General features: G+C 39.3%; 2 protein-coding genes across 3 annotated transcripts in view; one reads left to right on the top strand and one right to left on the bottom strand.

Annotated features, from left to right (window-relative positions):
* hdhd3 (haloacid dehalogenase-like hydrolase domain containing 3) overlaps positions 1 to 1,777 on the top strand; it is a 2,667-nt gene extending 890 nt beyond the window's left edge. For both annotated transcript variants that reach the window (XM_061728520.1, XM_061728519.1), the window contains exons 2-3: positions 11 to 345; positions 1,195 to 1,777. In XM_061728520.1, coding sequence (XP_061584504.1) covers positions 16 to 345; positions 1,195 to 1,587 — 723 coding nt within the window. In that variant the 5' untranslated portion in view covers positions 11 to 15 and the 3' untranslated portion in view covers positions 1,588 to 1,777. The remainder of the gene's footprint in view (positions 1 to 10; positions 346 to 1,194) is intronic.
* A 3,075-nt stretch (positions 1,778 to 4,852) lies between these two features.
* On the bottom strand, positions 4,853 to 10,357 carry tgfa (transforming growth factor, alpha). Its single transcript, XM_061728518.1, has 7 exons — positions 10,041 to 10,357; positions 9,054 to 9,215; positions 8,732 to 8,911; positions 5,963 to 6,077; positions 5,332 to 5,481; positions 5,127 to 5,218; positions 4,853 to 4,867 (listed from the first exon to the last, which is right to left on the bottom strand). The coding sequence occupies exons 1-7, from the start codon at positions 10,078 to 10,080 to the stop codon at positions 4,860 to 4,862; spliced, it is 747 nt and encodes a 248-aa protein (XP_061584502.1). The 5' UTR covers positions 10,081 to 10,357; the 3' UTR covers positions 4,853 to 4,859.
* Positions 10,358 to 16,707: the final 6,350 nt, after the last annotated feature.

Here is a 16,707-nt window from a genome sequence, read left to right as displayed (position 1 = left end):
ACTCTTGCAGGTGTGATGCGAGCTCCTCTGCGCTGGGTGCTGTGGGACGTGAAAGACACCCTACTAAAGGTACGGGTGTCTGTGGGAGAGCAGTACTGTAAGGAGACTGAGCGACTGGGCCTGAGCCTAAACCCTGTGGAGGTTGATGCTGCTTTCCGGCAGGTCTATCAACATTATTCCCGCAGATACCCAAACTACGGGATCTCTCAGGGTCTGGATGGACAGTCTTGGTGGATTGGTTTGGTGCAGGACACCCTCTCCCAGTGCGGGGTCCAAGATCCAGTCCTGTTAAATACAGCTGCTAAGAATCTATATCATAACTTCAGCAATGCAGACAACTGGGAGGTAAATGACATTTGACACACTCCTATACAATAAATTAACAAGAAGATGTTTATTTCACACTTTATAGATGCAGTGTTGATTGTAATTTGCAGCGCTGTTAATTTTGGGGGGGAGAAATCCTACACAAATGATGGAGTCCATACATTTTTATTTAGTTACAAGAGTAAAAAAACAATATATAAAACAACTATAGTACACAGAAGGGTTTGACATTGTTTCAGAATATTTTATCTTATTGCACAGTAGTTGAAACATTTAAACGGTTTAATTTTTGTGTGATTTTGATCCCTATTCATACTGATCAACCACCACAGTGGAGTCCTTTTACTTTGATTGCAAATCAAAAAGTCTAGGTCTGTGGGATCGTTTAGCCGAAATGTTGTATTTTCTTTGTGCTCCAGTGAGCAACATGTTCCCCACTTGATCTGCTGTCATTTGTTACCTTCCTAAACCGATGCATTACAGCCAGTCACATGCCATGTTGGATGAGGTTTCTTTTTTAACTGAATCTGATCTGAGGTGGGACAGGATTCACTTCGTTTGGGGACAGATGTATGGGCTGGGTTAATCTGGAGTTTAGAGGTCCTATCAGCAGATGCAAGTTCTGCTTGCATCAGTAAAACATTTTCTTGGATTTAAACAAATAATCGCAGAAACTCCTGGTATCCCTGTTCTATCGAAACTTGCATTTCCTGCTTGATCAACCAATGCACCTTTTTAAATGGCAGTTAGACGGCCTGAATCTGGATATTTGACAATTAAGTAAATTTTGAATCTTTGAAAGGCTGAAAAAGCAACATGGAGCCGCTAGTGTGTCATGTTAAACTATGTAATGTTCCTTGCTTTCAGGTGTTTCCGGACTCAAAGAAGACTCTAGAGAATTGTTCCTCTCTCGGACTGAAACTGGGCATCGTATCCAACTTTGACAATCGCCTCGAACCCATCTTACAGAGTTGTGGGCTACTGTCACACTTCAGCTTTCTAATAACATCAGAGAAAGCTGGTGTGGCAAAGCCCAGTCCTGCAATCTTTGATCAGGCGCTTCAGAAATGTGGCACACCAGCTGACAGTGTGGCTCACGTTGGGGACCACTATGTGAATGATTACATCACCTCTCGGTCTGCGGGCATCCACGGGTTCCTTTTAGACAGGCACAAGAAAAACCAAGCAGCCATTCCTGAGGAGCACAGGCTTCTCTCATTAGAGGAGCTGCTATCACGGCTTCAGAAGTACATGGACTAAAGGAGAACAATGTCCAGTACCTCCACTCAGCCACACTCTGCTTCAGTTCAGGGAATAAGCTGTCGATCTTTGTAAACCCAAGCACCTCAATAATACGAGACATCTGTATCACCCTGCATTTCATTGTATCAACTAAAGCTGTATTTAGCAGTTGTACTACAATATAAATAAACTGTGCAATATTTATATATATCCTACTGTGTAATAAACTTTTTCCTGATGATGAAGCTAAAGGGGTATAAGATAGGAAAAAAATGTAATTTATAGAAAATGTCTATTTTATTATCAAGCCATACACGATCACTAAGTTGTAAACTGAATACAGTTTTTGAACTGTTGGTCACATATTAACAGTCAAATACAAATAGATAAAACAGAACTCAGCTGCTGAAGACCTGCTACTCCACAAAAATCCAGGTTTTTTTTGTTTTTTTTTCCAAATATCAAAATATTGAGCTATTTCATGTCAATTTAGAAAACTTGTCCAGTTTGTCAGATCAAGTCACTCTTGGTCTTGAAATTTACAGTTCACAATACAAGTTTACTGGAGATTTGTTTGATATTAAAAGAATAAAAATAAATACATTAAAAAAAAAAAAAAACTAGAAATAAATCAAATATGGCAAACTTGACCAAATGTTTTACACTAAATACATCATAAGTCATGATGAGGAGCAACACTAATTTGGTAAATCTATCAATCCGTGGATCAGTCTCTTGTGTAAAATCGCTTTTCCTACGGAGTGAACTGACCCTTCAACAGAAGCTACTCAGCTTTAATCTTTCCTAACGATTTGTTTTAGAGATAAGCAGTAAGAATAGGTTAGGATTCCCTAACCCTAATACCACTTTAAATACTCTTATTTTTAAACCATCTGGTCAGAAGTAGATACTGGAAATGCTGAGTTGGGGATCAAAAGAAAATAATTAAAAATAAATAAGGAGAAAGCCAAGAGAAACAATGCATTTCAGAGCAGGGCTCGAGCCTCTTATGGCGATGGGGTTTGACACTTGTCCAAATCAGTTTCAATAGTTCAGCTGAATTTCTGTGAGTCTACTCAAAATATAAAAATTTAAAGTTTTCCTGTATGTATGTGCAGTTTGTCAAAGCATATTGTGTATCTTTAGGGACACGTCCTTAAGCGCTTCTTAATTCAAATCTGGTTTAGTAGCTTAGCCAGACGGCTCTAAAAGGGCTCCCCAGAAATCCAATTGTGGACATAACAGGATTTCAAAACAAAGCTTCTCTGGCAGAGAGCAAAAGGGAAGAGGAGAGGGGAAGAGGAACATGTCAACTCAATGACATGCAATCAAATTAAACAAGCAGGATGCAGTATGTGAAAATCCTTGTGCAGAAACTTAACAACTACGGTGGTTACACATTGTCTGTGTCTGAGTTGCTATAATAGAGGGCCAAAACATTTCCTTCAGCTATAAAGGCACTCAAGACTCCTTGGTCCAGATGGGCCTGATGTATACAGGGTTTCACACCAGCCTTTCTGCCTCTCCAAATATTCAGTGGAAAAGGAAAATAAAAGGAGCAGATAATCAGGAGATCGGAGTTTTGGAAGAAAGAAAAAACTTCAGAAGAAAGAAAAGTCCAACAGGAGACTTGAGGTGGAGGGAGCAGCAATCAATGAGCACAAAAACAGAAAAGCACTTACATATTTAATTTTTGTTTGTAAAGTAAACACTGGTACTTGAGGCTTTCCAGCTGCGACAACATAAATCTGGAAGTTTATGGTATGACATGAGAAGACCAACAGTGGAATCTTTTTGGATGACTTTTCCATTGACACTGTGTATGGAGTTAGTATTTTTGTTTCTTATATTTACACATATCCCTGCTGTAACAAAACAAATGTCAGTCCTGTAAACAAAAAATAAATGCATCCACTCCTCAGAGCCTGCTGACATAATACTATTACATCCATTGTATGTCAGTGTCACTTTGTAATTATGCCGAAATCCTTCACCAATGAGATGTTTTAATCATGCAGAGGTTTCTCACCCACTTCAGATGTTTTTAACATCTAAGCGGAGGGAAACGATAATGTACCAATTTTCTGTTTTGTGTAGTTGTTTAATAAATATGTGCTGTGATTTGAGAGCATGCATGTTCAGGTGGATGTGCCTCTTCCGATCAGTGCTCATTCAGGCAGTTAGAAACGCATTTGTGCATTTGGCATTTCGCGCACATGAATGCATTTTTCAAGTGACAAAATTGTGCATAGTTTTTTTTATAAATTGCAATACATAGTGTTTTTTTTAAATATATATATATTATGCGATATGAAGCAGTGTATTGCTTTTTAATATGTCCACAGCAAGCAAATCTATAAAAAGTGCTCCCTTAAATCCATAGCATAGGACTAAATGGTCACCCAGGATGTGCATGTGTTGGTACAGTTATAGTTCGCAAAGTACTAAACCTCTTATGCACAATCATTTTCAAGTATAGCTCAGGAATAAAAAGTAAAACTGACAAATACTTCAGCTTCTGTAGCAACATTCAACATTTTTTTCTCCAGATCACATCACAACTGGAGCTGCTCTAAGATGCAGTCTCAAAAATAATATTCATAAAAGTTCAGGAGATCAGTATGCAGTCAGTCTAATAAACAATTCCTACTACTGTCCAGTGAAGTGAATTTCTACATTAAAAACACACTCTAAAAGTTTTTAAAGCATCAATTTCCCTCACCATCAGTTACTAAAAAAAATGTAATTTGTGCTTGAAGAGTTTTGAGGAAAAATGTGCAAAGATGTTAAAAGACAAAAATAGGAATTGGGGGGGGGTCTTCTGACTTAAGTAAACAAATTATTGTTGTCCCGCAGTCTCAAAATAAATAGGTAGGCTTTTCAGCATCCACACAGGATAGTGATTAGTGGCCTTGAAGATGACTTCTCACGTCCTCCAGGCTTGCCACGAACAGTAATTAGGGTACGAAGAGGTCTTCCCATTCATGATTTGGCAGCATCTTCATTCTTAGAAGTTCAGACTGTTGCAGTTCTGAATGCATTTTCCACAGAAAAACAAAGGGCAAAAATACAAGCTTCCCAAGATCTTTGCAGTCCAAAAGTCCCAGTCAGTCAGTGGAATAAGAATACCAAGGAACCTCTCACCTCCCATAATCAAGGAGCCCTACCTCAGTCACACTGTGGAAAACACCACTTCGTCTCGGGTCACTTTGGATGCAATCCCCAGGGTTTGTGGGGCACACAGATGAGAAAAATGCAGGTATGCAAACAACCTGTGTTCAAATGTCTTGTCAAACCACTGAAAGAGAGATAATGAAACAATAATTTAGATTTATATTCAAAATCTGTGAAGCCTGAATGCTACAGTTCTGGTCAGAAGTTTCTCATCCAGGACATGACTGTCAAGGCAGGCCTAAACATGGTCAGTGTGTGCAACATGACCAGAACACTCATGCAAATCCAGTGTTATCCCCAACATCATCTCTATGCTCTAGTATTCACCCATTAGTTGATATGAACACAGAATCGTGACATAGAAAAGAAATAAAGGCAAGTACTGCTCTCTGAAGGATAGTGGGACGCTCCATGCTTTTCTCCAGCATAGTGATGCGCTGGGCTCCGCCTCCGGCAATCTTGTCTCCACCAGCAACTGAAGAGGGATGAAGAAACGGAAACGTGTTTATCATCCCGAGCACTGCGGCTGACTGGCTATAAAACCAACGAAACTGGTCTTATATATGAGAATTTCAGGTATAAACTTACTGTAAGAGAGAACACAGAACCATGATAAGAACAGATCCAATCACGCACAGCACCAGCACCGTAGCAACGGTCTGCTGCCTGTGGTTAGTCGCTACCACAGCGAGCAGGTCAGCGTGCTCGCACCTCATCCCGACAAAGCCCGCATGACACCTGCAGCATAGGCAGAAATTAGAGTTCAGGATGTTTTTTTTTTTTACCTTTTAATGTAGAGATAACAAAAATTACAAAGATTTTTAAAAGTTATATGTGTAGTGGCATTTTTTTTTTTTTCAGTTATTTGACAATGGCAGGATCTTCTTCTTCATCTGCATTTTCTACAGCCTCCAGGATTACAATTTAGACCTTAAGATTTCACTTATTTCCTGGGTGACAGATGCCAACATTTGGCTTTAACATAATATAAACAGTAACATAAATAAACAGTTCCAGCATTTAAATGAACAACCCTATGAAATTAAGCCAAAGATCTTTCAGTTAGTAAAAACACCAAAATGACCACAAGTCAACTCTATTGTTTTGCATGCCGTTACGGGGATGTCTGTCTTGGAGAGTACTTTCAACTAAAATGTTAGAAGTCTCTTTTCATGTAATATTTCAGAGGAGGTATAGAACAAGTAATCAAGCGACTTACACACATGCAGGTGTCTCCTCCAGTATCAGGAAGCGACATGTGCCATGAAAGCAGAAATGCTGGTGGGAATCCGGACAGTCGTCGAAATGTGACCGGACAGCTGCTGCCACAAACTCTGTTGGGAGGATCGACAATGTTGCTACCGTTATTGCAGATGTTTATATTCTCAGACCTGCACCATATCAAGCAGTTTCATGGAGTAGTTTAAGTATCCTTTATCACCAGAGTCTCCTTCCACAAAATCTGGGATGTTTCTCCTGTAGGTCATTAACTGGCTACACTAAACACTGTTCATGGCCACCTCATCAGTGCATGCTACACCATTTTTTCTATACAGTATTTCCCAATCCTGCGCCTCCACACTTTATACGTTTCCCTGTTTCAAATGAGTCTTCTGTGCAGCTAGAGGCGAACCATTTGCAACATGTCTTTGCAGGGAAAACGTGTTAAAACTTAAGAATTAATTTCCCGTCAGGGGAATAATCCATTCCCCTGACGGGAAATTAATTCTTCTCTTCAGTTAAAGGAGCAGTGTGTAAGATTATAGATAAAATATCCCAAAATAACACAGAAACAGCAAGAGAGTGACAAGTCATAAGAGCAGTCATGTCACACAAAAATTATGAGTAATTGGCTACTGAGATATCTACATACTTAGCATGCTACAGTATATAACTACCTTTCGTCCATCCAGTCTCATGATACCAGTTTCTGCAATGTGTGGCGATAGCAAGCAACATAGCAGCCTCAGTACAACTTGATGACAGGAAGAATTCACATGGTGTATGGGTGTATTTGAACTTGTCAATCATGTAGGTACTGCCCCCAAGTTACCATTCTGTAATTTACCATTCTGTAATTTCATTGTTATGAAATATGAACAATGACAATAAAGAATCTTGAATCTCTTGAATCTTTAAGAAAGGTAAACAGAAACAGCACGGACGGCTGAAGCCCCGTGGACGGGAATCAATTCAACGCTAAATGAATTGATTCAGACTTGCAACCTCAACAAGAAAAATCGCAACTGAGAACGATGGCTCAGAAATGAAGATGGTTTTAGAAATGATGGCGAAAAAAGAAAAGTGTAACAGATTTTGATTCCTTCGTTACAGGTTTTGGAGTTTTGTTTCTCAGATTTTGGGTTTTGACACCCTGAAATTGAGGAGGAATGGAGCATTCTTATTTTTTGCACAAGAGACTAGAAGCACATGATTACAGGGGGAAAAAAGAAAAAAAATAGTGAAAAACTGCAAACAGATCCATTAGGACTCAGAGTGCAACCCTGCAGCAAGTGTAAACTGTGTCATATTCTCTTGAAAGAGAGAGAAACAGTGCCTTTGCTAAAAACTAGCAGACCATGAGCTAGTTTGCTAGTTATGATTCTAAAATACTAACAGAAACTGCATTAAATTTTTAAGAATAGGTGTATATATTGCTATTGTATGAGTGAAGGGTTGGTTTGGGTAACATATAGGTTTATTGTGGTGCAGATGTTAAACCAGGTGCCTACATAAAGGTCACGAGTCATACGAAGACAACTGTGGTGATTTTCATTTGTTTCTACAACAGACTGACCAAAATGTTGAATACCAAATCTCCAAGTGGCTATATTTGGAATGTGACGCAGATGGATTTTATAAGTGTAAGAATAGCAAAAGCCATTCAGAGACTTGGAGCAGAAATGTGCTCTAAATCCTAAAGCTGATGCCCACACCACCAACCATCGCAGGACTCTCTTCCCAGTTGCATGTGGATTGTGGTGGCTTACATCTCTCACTGTACCTAGGAGGCACAATTACAGTTTAAAAAAAAAAAAATAATAATAAAAAGCTCACAGTGAGATGCTGCGAACAAAAACCTCTTGTCCATCAACCTACATTAGGACTCAGGAGAGCACATCCCTGCAGCAACCACAGTGTTTAAAAATTGAGCCTTCAGTTCAGCTCTGAAGCTACAATCTCAGTTTCCACTCTGAAAAAGTATACAGTACAACAAGTATATGTGATTAAATAAAGCACCCAGACAAAGGCAGGACCATTTTTGTAGGGTTTTTTTTTTTTTTTTAAACGTAAGCTTCAGCGTCACACAAATTCCTCCATTACTCATTCAAACAAATATCTGTGTTGAACAAGAAACCAAAACACAAGCCACAGTATGGCATTCAGGGTGAGGAGGAGGATGAGCATCCAGACAGATAGCTGCATTACAGCCTCCGTCACACACTCCATTCCAACGGTAAATGGGCCTTTGGATTGCAGCCTACATGCATTGTCTACGTCTTTCAGACTCTGTGAAAGCTCTCCGTTGTTCCTGAGGCATCTGCCTACCAAGCCCTCTCTTTCCACGCGATTTTGGCAGTGGACGGAGAGGAACATTGACACAAAAACCAGCCTTTAGGCCAAGTAACATGCTTTTATTGAATAATAATTTAATACTGGGGGAGCAGCAGAATTAGTGAAACGGCAGAATATACTGCTCATTGTCTTTGATTTACTCCAATTGGTGCTCATGCTAAGAGGATCAATTATCATTGCGAGCCACACTGTCTGCTTAATGTTGATACACTGCAGCTCAGTGGGAAACAGTTTCATGAACTCCTGCTGTGGGAGCGGCCTGGCTGAGAGAGCCGATCAAGGGGTACCCATGAGGATAAAAATGCCTCCTTTCATGGAAACCACTCAAAATTCTTCTTTTAAAAACTCAGCTTGATAATGACCTCCAACTTTCCCCTGCATCTTCAAATGACGAGGCTCCACCGAAACTTACTTTTTGTTGGATGGTTGGTAGCAGCGGACACCGGTCTTTTGGTTGCATCACTTCTGCTGCTCACAGTTGAGGCACTACTTGCTGAGGAGTCAGGAGCAGTTGCAGAAGTGGCGTTGATGGAAATGACAACATCTACAATTGTTGCGTTTCTCTCTCCTCCTCCGAATAAAACAACGGAACCTGGTGACATATGGCACAGCCCCAATGAGAAAAGTAAATCTGCAAGGAACTGGAAATCCCGATATGGTGAAAGATAATGGGAACTTTAAAGGAGACAACAGGACACATGAAAGGATTTACCTCGTATCTGTTCATGACTTACTTCTCACTGCAGGGATGTTGGTTGTAGCTGCGCCTCCGTCACTGGCCGTTCCCGAGCTGCTAGTGGGGGCGTTTGGAGCAGCAGTCGAGTTGGTATCAACAGAAATGTTTGCTTTAACAACTGCTGAACTGTTCGGTCCTGCTCCAAAAGTAAAGAGAGAACCTGCAAAGAGGATAATACTGTAAACTGGTGTTAACGAAGTCCACATTAAATCCCTGCAGAGATACAGCCTGATAAGAACAATACCACATATTTCACTGCAAACTCACCACTAAGCATCACAGATAAAATAAAGGTGCCTACGCAAATATACAAACATATTTGCATTACTGTAATGAGAACCCTATCTCCTGTGATTGTTGTGAACTACCTGAAGGTCAACTATCATTCTCCGGCCATGTGATCTGCTCATCAGCACGATAAAGATGCTTCATTAGCAAACAATGATTAACTGGTTCAAGCAATCACTAAAAGGATAAGACTAAAGCACTATAAATACGGGAGGCCCTGTGAGGACGAGTGGAGGCTGAAGACCACTCACTAAAACACGCAGAAAAGATTTTTAAAAAACTAAGGTGAAATAACCCTCATCAAAAATCATAATTGTCAACCATTCACTCATAAAGCTAAAATATTTCCTAACACCAAAATAATAAAATACCAAGTCATAAGCATATATATATATATATATATATATATATATATATATATATATATATATATATATATATATATATATGTACTTCATTTTTTTTTTTTTTACTTTTTAGTATTGTTCTTTTTAATTTGCATATTCGAAATAAAGCTCAATAATAAGGATCTTTAAAATAACAGATTAATGAGGGTAAATGTGAAGCTTTAAATTGGGATTTATTTATTTTTATTACCTAGGCTACATGATTTGACGAATCTGGTTGACACTTGGGCACAAATATTGCAAAAAAACAAACAAACAAACAAAACACTCCTGTATTAAAAGATACTCACCGCTTATTAGAAAAAATGCGTCCCAGAAAATCCAAGTCATTGTTCCTGCGGAGGCTCTAAAATGAGCCTTAAAATGAAGCTTCACTGGATGTCGGGCGTGTTAGGACGCCACATTCGCATTACAGGCACATTTGAGGCTCCAAGAGGCTCCAAATCAGCGGCGCTGACCATTTAATCCTGCGATCTCAGTGCAAACTTGTCGGCCGGTGTGAAACACCAGCATCTGACCCACCTGATATTCAGATGCCGTCGTTAAAAAGTTATTTTTTTTTTAGTTTTCGTCTCTTTTTCCTCTACTGGATGTGCGAGCGTTTGACTTCGCGGTGCTCAATTGAGGAAACTCGGGTAATCCCGTCAGAGCGGAGCAATTAGAGGCGGAAGGGGAGGGGGAGGAGAGCTCTCGTTATCAACTCAATAACACACCTTTTTAAAATAGTGTGCACTTAATTATTTCATTTCATTTCATTTTTTATTTATTCCGATCATGGAAATATGCAAACAGAAAAAACAAACAAGTAAAATAACAAAAACACAATCATCAACTAAAGCATATTCCATAATCAGAAAGGAGCAGGAAGAACAAAATCTTATTATACCTGCCCCTCCCTCAAAACAAAATTGAACAATAATAACAGATGGTCTGCACAATTACAATTACTCAGTTAACATCACAAAGAAAGGAAAACAAAAAAATCAAAGATAGATTATCTGTCTCCATATATATATATATATATATATATATATATATATATATATATATATATATATATATATATATATATATATATATATATATATATATATATATATATATATATATATCTTAACTATTTCATCGATACATTGCTATTTTTTTCTCTTTAAATTTTTTAAAAAACTGAAATATGTTTATACAGCCCTTTAAATCATCATGTAATGAATTCCATAAGTTAATTCCAACAGAAACACTCATCTGCTTTAAAGTTGTTCGGGCAAGTAGATGTTTAAAATTAAATTTTCTTCAACTATCTTCATTATTTGAACTGAAATTAAACATGTATTGTACATTTTCTGGTAATGCTTTACATTTAGCTGTGTACATGATTGTGAGTGTCTGTAACTTAACCAAATCATCGAGTTTCAGTAATCTTGATTCAATAAATAATCTGTTGGTGCGTATTGTAAATAACTCTAAGTGCTCTTTTCTGTAGTAACAATAAAGGATTCATATTAGTTGGATATGTGTTGCCCCAGACTGCAACACAATAAGTTAAATAAAGCAAAATTAATGAACAATATAAAATTCTCATTACTGTATGATTTAACACAAACTTAGCCTTATTCAAAACAAAAATATTTTTGCACACTTTTGATTTTACATGAGCTTTATGAGCTTTCCATGTCAATTTCTCATCTTATCTTATTTAAGTTATATTATTTTCTGAATTGACCAGTTAAATGGCTCAATTTTAGTATTAGAAACATTATTTAACCTTTCCAAATAGTGTGCAACACACTGAACGATTGTGCATACATTGAAAGCAGGTATGTAGCCAATATAAGGAGGCTATCATTGACAGAAATTGAAAAATGAAGATAAAATGATCCCTGCGTGTGATTGTATGATATGCATGATTATAAAATGCGTTGCACCGACTATAAAGGCATTTCAGGTATTTATTTTTACTTTGCATGCATTTCGACTGGTTTTAAAAATGTATATCATTTCTATGATATATGACTATGGAGAGGATTCTACTCGGCCACCTGAGACAGCAGGTGGTTGACGTGATGGACCCCCTGCAGTTGGCGTACCGGCCTGGCATTGGTGTGGATAATGCTGTCATCTACCTGATGCACAGGTCACTCACGCATCTGGAGAGCGCCGGCAGCACTGTGAGAGTCATGTTCTTTGACTTCTCCAGTGCTTTTAACACCATCCAGCCATCGCTGCTCAGGGGGAAGCTGGAGGAAGCAGGAGTGGACTGTGACCTGGCTGCATGGACCATGGACTACCTCACCAACAGGCCGCAGTACGTGAGGCTCCGTAACTGTGTGTCTGATGTGCTGGTCTGCAGCACGGGGTACAGGGTACAGTGCTCGCTCCATTCCTCTTCACACTTTACACTTCGGATTTCCACCACAACACGGACTCCTGCCATCTCCAGAAGTTCTCAGATGACTCTGCCATCGTGGGACGTGTGTCCAGGGGGGACGATCTGGAGTACAGGGGGGTCATTGCCGACTTCGTCTCATGGTACGAACTGAACCAGCTGCGCATCAACACCAGCAAGACGAAGGAGGTGGTGATCGACTTAGGCAGGAACCCTCTGCCTTTTGCACCGGCGAACATCCAGGGGCTGGACATTGAGACGGTGGAGGAGTATAAGTACCTGGGTGTTCACCTCAATAATAAACTGGACTGGTCTCACAACACCGACGCCCTGTACAAGAAGGGCCAGAGCCGACTCCACCTGCTGAGGAGACTGAGGTCCTTCGGCGTGTGCAGGGAGCTCCTAAGGACTTTCCATGACTCTGTGGTAGCGTCTGCCATATTCTATGCAGTGTTTCTGCTGGAGCTGCGGGAGCTCGGAGAGAGAGGGGAAGAGACTTAACCGACTGGTCAGGAGGGCTGGCTCGGTTCTTGGTTGTGCTCTGGACTCTGCCGAGGAGGTGGGTGAGAGGAGGACGCTGGTCAAGCTGAACTCCATCATGGACAACCCTCTCACCCCCTACATGACACTGTGGGAGCATCAGCAGCTCCTTCAGCCAAAGACTGCTCCACCCGCTGCAGGAAGGAACGCTACCGCAGGTCCTTCATCCCCACAGCCATCAGACTCTATAATAAGCAACTGTAGCCACCCCTGTGCAATAAACCTGTCTCTTTTTAAGTGCAATACCTCACATATTTTTGAAAATATTTGTAAATATTTTGTAAATATTATCCGTTTTTTTGGTGTTTACTATTTTTTTTTCTCTTGTACATACTCCTTTTCTACTTTTTATATTGCTCTTTTTTATTATTTAACTACTTATTGGTTATTTCTATTTTAAATTTTTTTTGTATAAACCGTTGAGCGTGTGTGTGTTTTGGCTGCAGCAGTGGGCTGTACAGTTCTTCTGCCGTCTGTTCATTCATCTGTCTGTTTGTTCTATTCAAATAAGCTACTGGCAAGAAACTGTTAGGTATGGATATCCCGCATTGCATGTTCCACTGCAGCACTTACTACCTCTCTAAGAAATGGCCAAATGATGAATGAGGAAATGGTGAAAGTATGGATTTGCATCTCGTTTCTGATAATGGGTATCCAATGGTGCACTCCATGTGCCTCTGAAGTCAGAATTCTGAATGATGTCACACCAAAGTTGACAACTTTCCAGTTGCAAAGTCGGAACATGAACTTTCCAAACTGTCAAGCTACTGATCCTGACTAGCCATTCCTTCTGTTAGCCATAACTGCATTGAAGCCCACATGGCATAAGCACATCCACATAGCAACACATCCACACAAAAAAAGTAAAGAGTATGCATATTTCTGACAATGTGAATAAAAATAAGACAAAACTGTCATACACAATAAAAATTAACTGTGTTTAATTTGTTTATATATGAGTGGCAGTTATACTAGGTTCTGAACTTGGCGTGTGTGAGGTTTACCCCAATTTCTGAGTTGGAATTCAAACTTTTGGGGATGTTCCAGTTGAAATGTCCAATTTTGGATATTTTGCCTTCTGAGTGAAAATGAAAAGAATTGTAAGAATATGGCAGTCTGCCTGCAGCTGGAACTGTTTTGCATGTTCTCTGTGACTGAACTATTCGGCTGTGCCCTGCATTGGCAAAGTTCTAATATGAGGTTAATTCAGACTGGCTGCACCAAAATGGAGAACTGGAAATTAATTAGAAGACATTAATTTAAACACTGCCTTCAAATAACTCAAACGGCCCGCTAAGGGCATGTTTTATGTGTTATAACAGATTTCCACATCTTTTTTAAGCATATAACAGTTGAGATCTCGAAAGCAAAAACCTGTTAAGGGGTAAATGTGTGAGTTCTGTGCACTCTGCAAAAGAGATTCAGCCTGATTCAGCCAAGGGAAGGCTGTTCGGATCAGGAGTGCTATATACTGGTATCTCTCCCCATTCCTCACTGGCTCTAGCCATATGTTTTTCAATTGTGGTGCACCCTGACCGTCCCTGGATCAGTCAGGAAGTGTCCAGAGATGAAGATGGTTTGTAGCTCCGGCACTGTAAACCATGTAGCTACGACCGAAAGTTTACGGTGATGCCAGCTCGGTCCTTCTTGACAACAAACCAAGGAATCCAAAACAGTCATGATTTTAGACTGATCAAATATCTAAACTAAAATTATATTCCCACTGTTGTTTCAGTCAGAATGAATGTGATGAATACTGGATGAGAATGGATGTAAAGCAACATTAGGTAGCATCATATGTTAGCATGAGCTGAGTTAAGATTAAATAGCTTGTGGGGTTATTATCAACTGTCAGGCTTGAATGCGCTATATTTGTATATGCTTGGATTAACTGGGTAATTGAGAAGTGTCAGCTCCTGCCAAGATGGTGATAACTGGACCTAATGCAACTGGGCTTCAAAACCAGTGGTCTGAAAGCTGTGGGTGACAACAAATCCAAGTAAACAACAGCAATAACTTTTTTTTCTACATTGAAAAATCAATTTCAAGTTTATGAAAAGGAACATTAGACTAGGAATGACGGTCATGGTGTAGATATTCCATCCATGATATTGTTTAAAAACCACCCAAAGTAACTTTGGAGTCTTGTGACAACAGCATGGCTTTATGGCACAATGTCACACATCAATAATGAAGGAGCTAGCTCACAGAGCTGCAGGTATTAGCAGAGGTAACTGAGAAATTCAAGAAAGTAATGGGAGAAGAGAAACAAGAGAGTGACAGAGCAAGATATTGAACTGATATAAATGTGAGACGGTGGCATAAAATATACTTAAGCCCCATGAATATACGTAGGTCAAGCACTGAGCTTAAAATAACAGAAGTTTCTTTTGGCAAATTAGTATCAAGACCATATAAAATTCAGCAAAAAGGACAGACAGGCACACACAATAACAAAAAACATAAGGCAGGTTTCCATTAGCAGGGGTTCAGTGTGGTTTTACAGGGTCTTGATCAGTGGTGTATCTCCGTTATTAGGAACAGCCCCCTAAGGAGAATTGTCTTGAACCTCTAAACCCCGGGGCTGTGGGTTAGGCTAAAAAACTGCTTGTTGACTTGGTTCTGATCGGGTATGCTACAGATAGGAGACTGTAATATCCTCAAGATGTTGACTTTGATGATGTAAATAAAGTGTGCCTGCATGCATGTAAAACAAAGAAAAGCCAGTCTCAACAAGAGCGAGTCTGTGTTTCAGTGTCTAAATTAAAAAACATTACAGATGACATTTTTCAGCCATCTCAATGTTCTTTTTAACTATGAGTGGTCTCTTCTCATTCACTGCAACCATTGGAGTTTATGCAAACAGAAACACAGTAACCATGTCAGCTCCTTCAGTACTGAGAGTGGTGTCTCAGTTTGCTGTTCTTCCTTTTTGTCCTTGCTTTAGTTAATCTTTTTCTCCTTTTACTTATTGGTGATAGGTAAACAGCAAAAATGGTGCACTAGAGCAAAAATTGTGCGCTACAGCCACCAAGTGGTATGGAGCCATATTTGCCAAGTCTGTGGATCATACCTGGTCCACCACTGCAAATGGAGACAACAGCTGAACCGGGGAGAAGGTTGGGCCTGTTACAATAATAACCCTCTAGGTTTTACCCTAGAGCCCCAATAATGGAAACTAAGCTATAGTCAGGCTCAAGCAAACTAAGAACGTGCACAATACCTCAAAGACAATTTTTGCTAATGACCACCATGTTTCTATTCTTTTGCAACAGAAATTGATAATGCAACAAGTCAAAAATGTCCCTTCTTACCTTCTTTTATCTGAATAGTTATTGTCTCAGTTGCTGAAAGACACAAGAAGATGATCTAAATTAAAGTGTCTTGCTTTCCTTATTTTCTTTCCTGTAAATAATCAGCTGATGATTGAGATGTAACTTCTTTTTTTTTTTTTTAAAGAGGAAATGTAGTTGTGAACTTGAATGTGCCGCTGAAAGTGTTAATAATGTTGCAACTACAAATTGTTACCTACAAATCAGTTTCTTTCACTGGGCAGAAAATTGCATTTACTACTCCAGAGTGCAATGTGTTATCATTTCTTTAAGGACGCTCTGGTGGAGAAAAGGAAAAGAAAAGAAAATCTAACAAAATAAAAACAGCTCCATCTGCTGGATGGATCACATGGAGATTAGGAGCACTGGTACAACAGACCAAAAACTTGTCTAAAGTAGTCAATGGCCCTTACAGTGTTGACAGTGAAAGACTATAGCAGTTCAGGAGAGTTGTAAATTGTCATTTTATGTTTTAAATTATATTTGTATGGCCCCTGTACTCTATATTCCTACTTAAAGAAAAACAATTTTAAACGACTAATGTATGTGCTTACTTATCAAAAACTATCACCAAAAGTGAAAATAAAAAAAAAATGAGCTAGATAAATATTAGCATTAGAATAAAATAAGAACTTCAAATATAGTGCATAGTTTATGCATTCTCAGGCATTGGAAGTTATCCTTTCACACAATTGTTTTACT

This window comes from Cololabis saira, chromosome 8 (genome assembly GCF_033807715.1).
Source record: "Cololabis saira isolate AMF1-May2022 chromosome 8, fColSai1.1, whole genome shotgun sequence".
NCBI classification, from domain to species: domain Eukaryota; kingdom Metazoa; phylum Chordata; class Actinopteri; order Beloniformes; family Belonidae; genus Cololabis; species Cololabis saira.
This window is presented reverse-complemented; position numbering and strand designations above follow the sequence as displayed.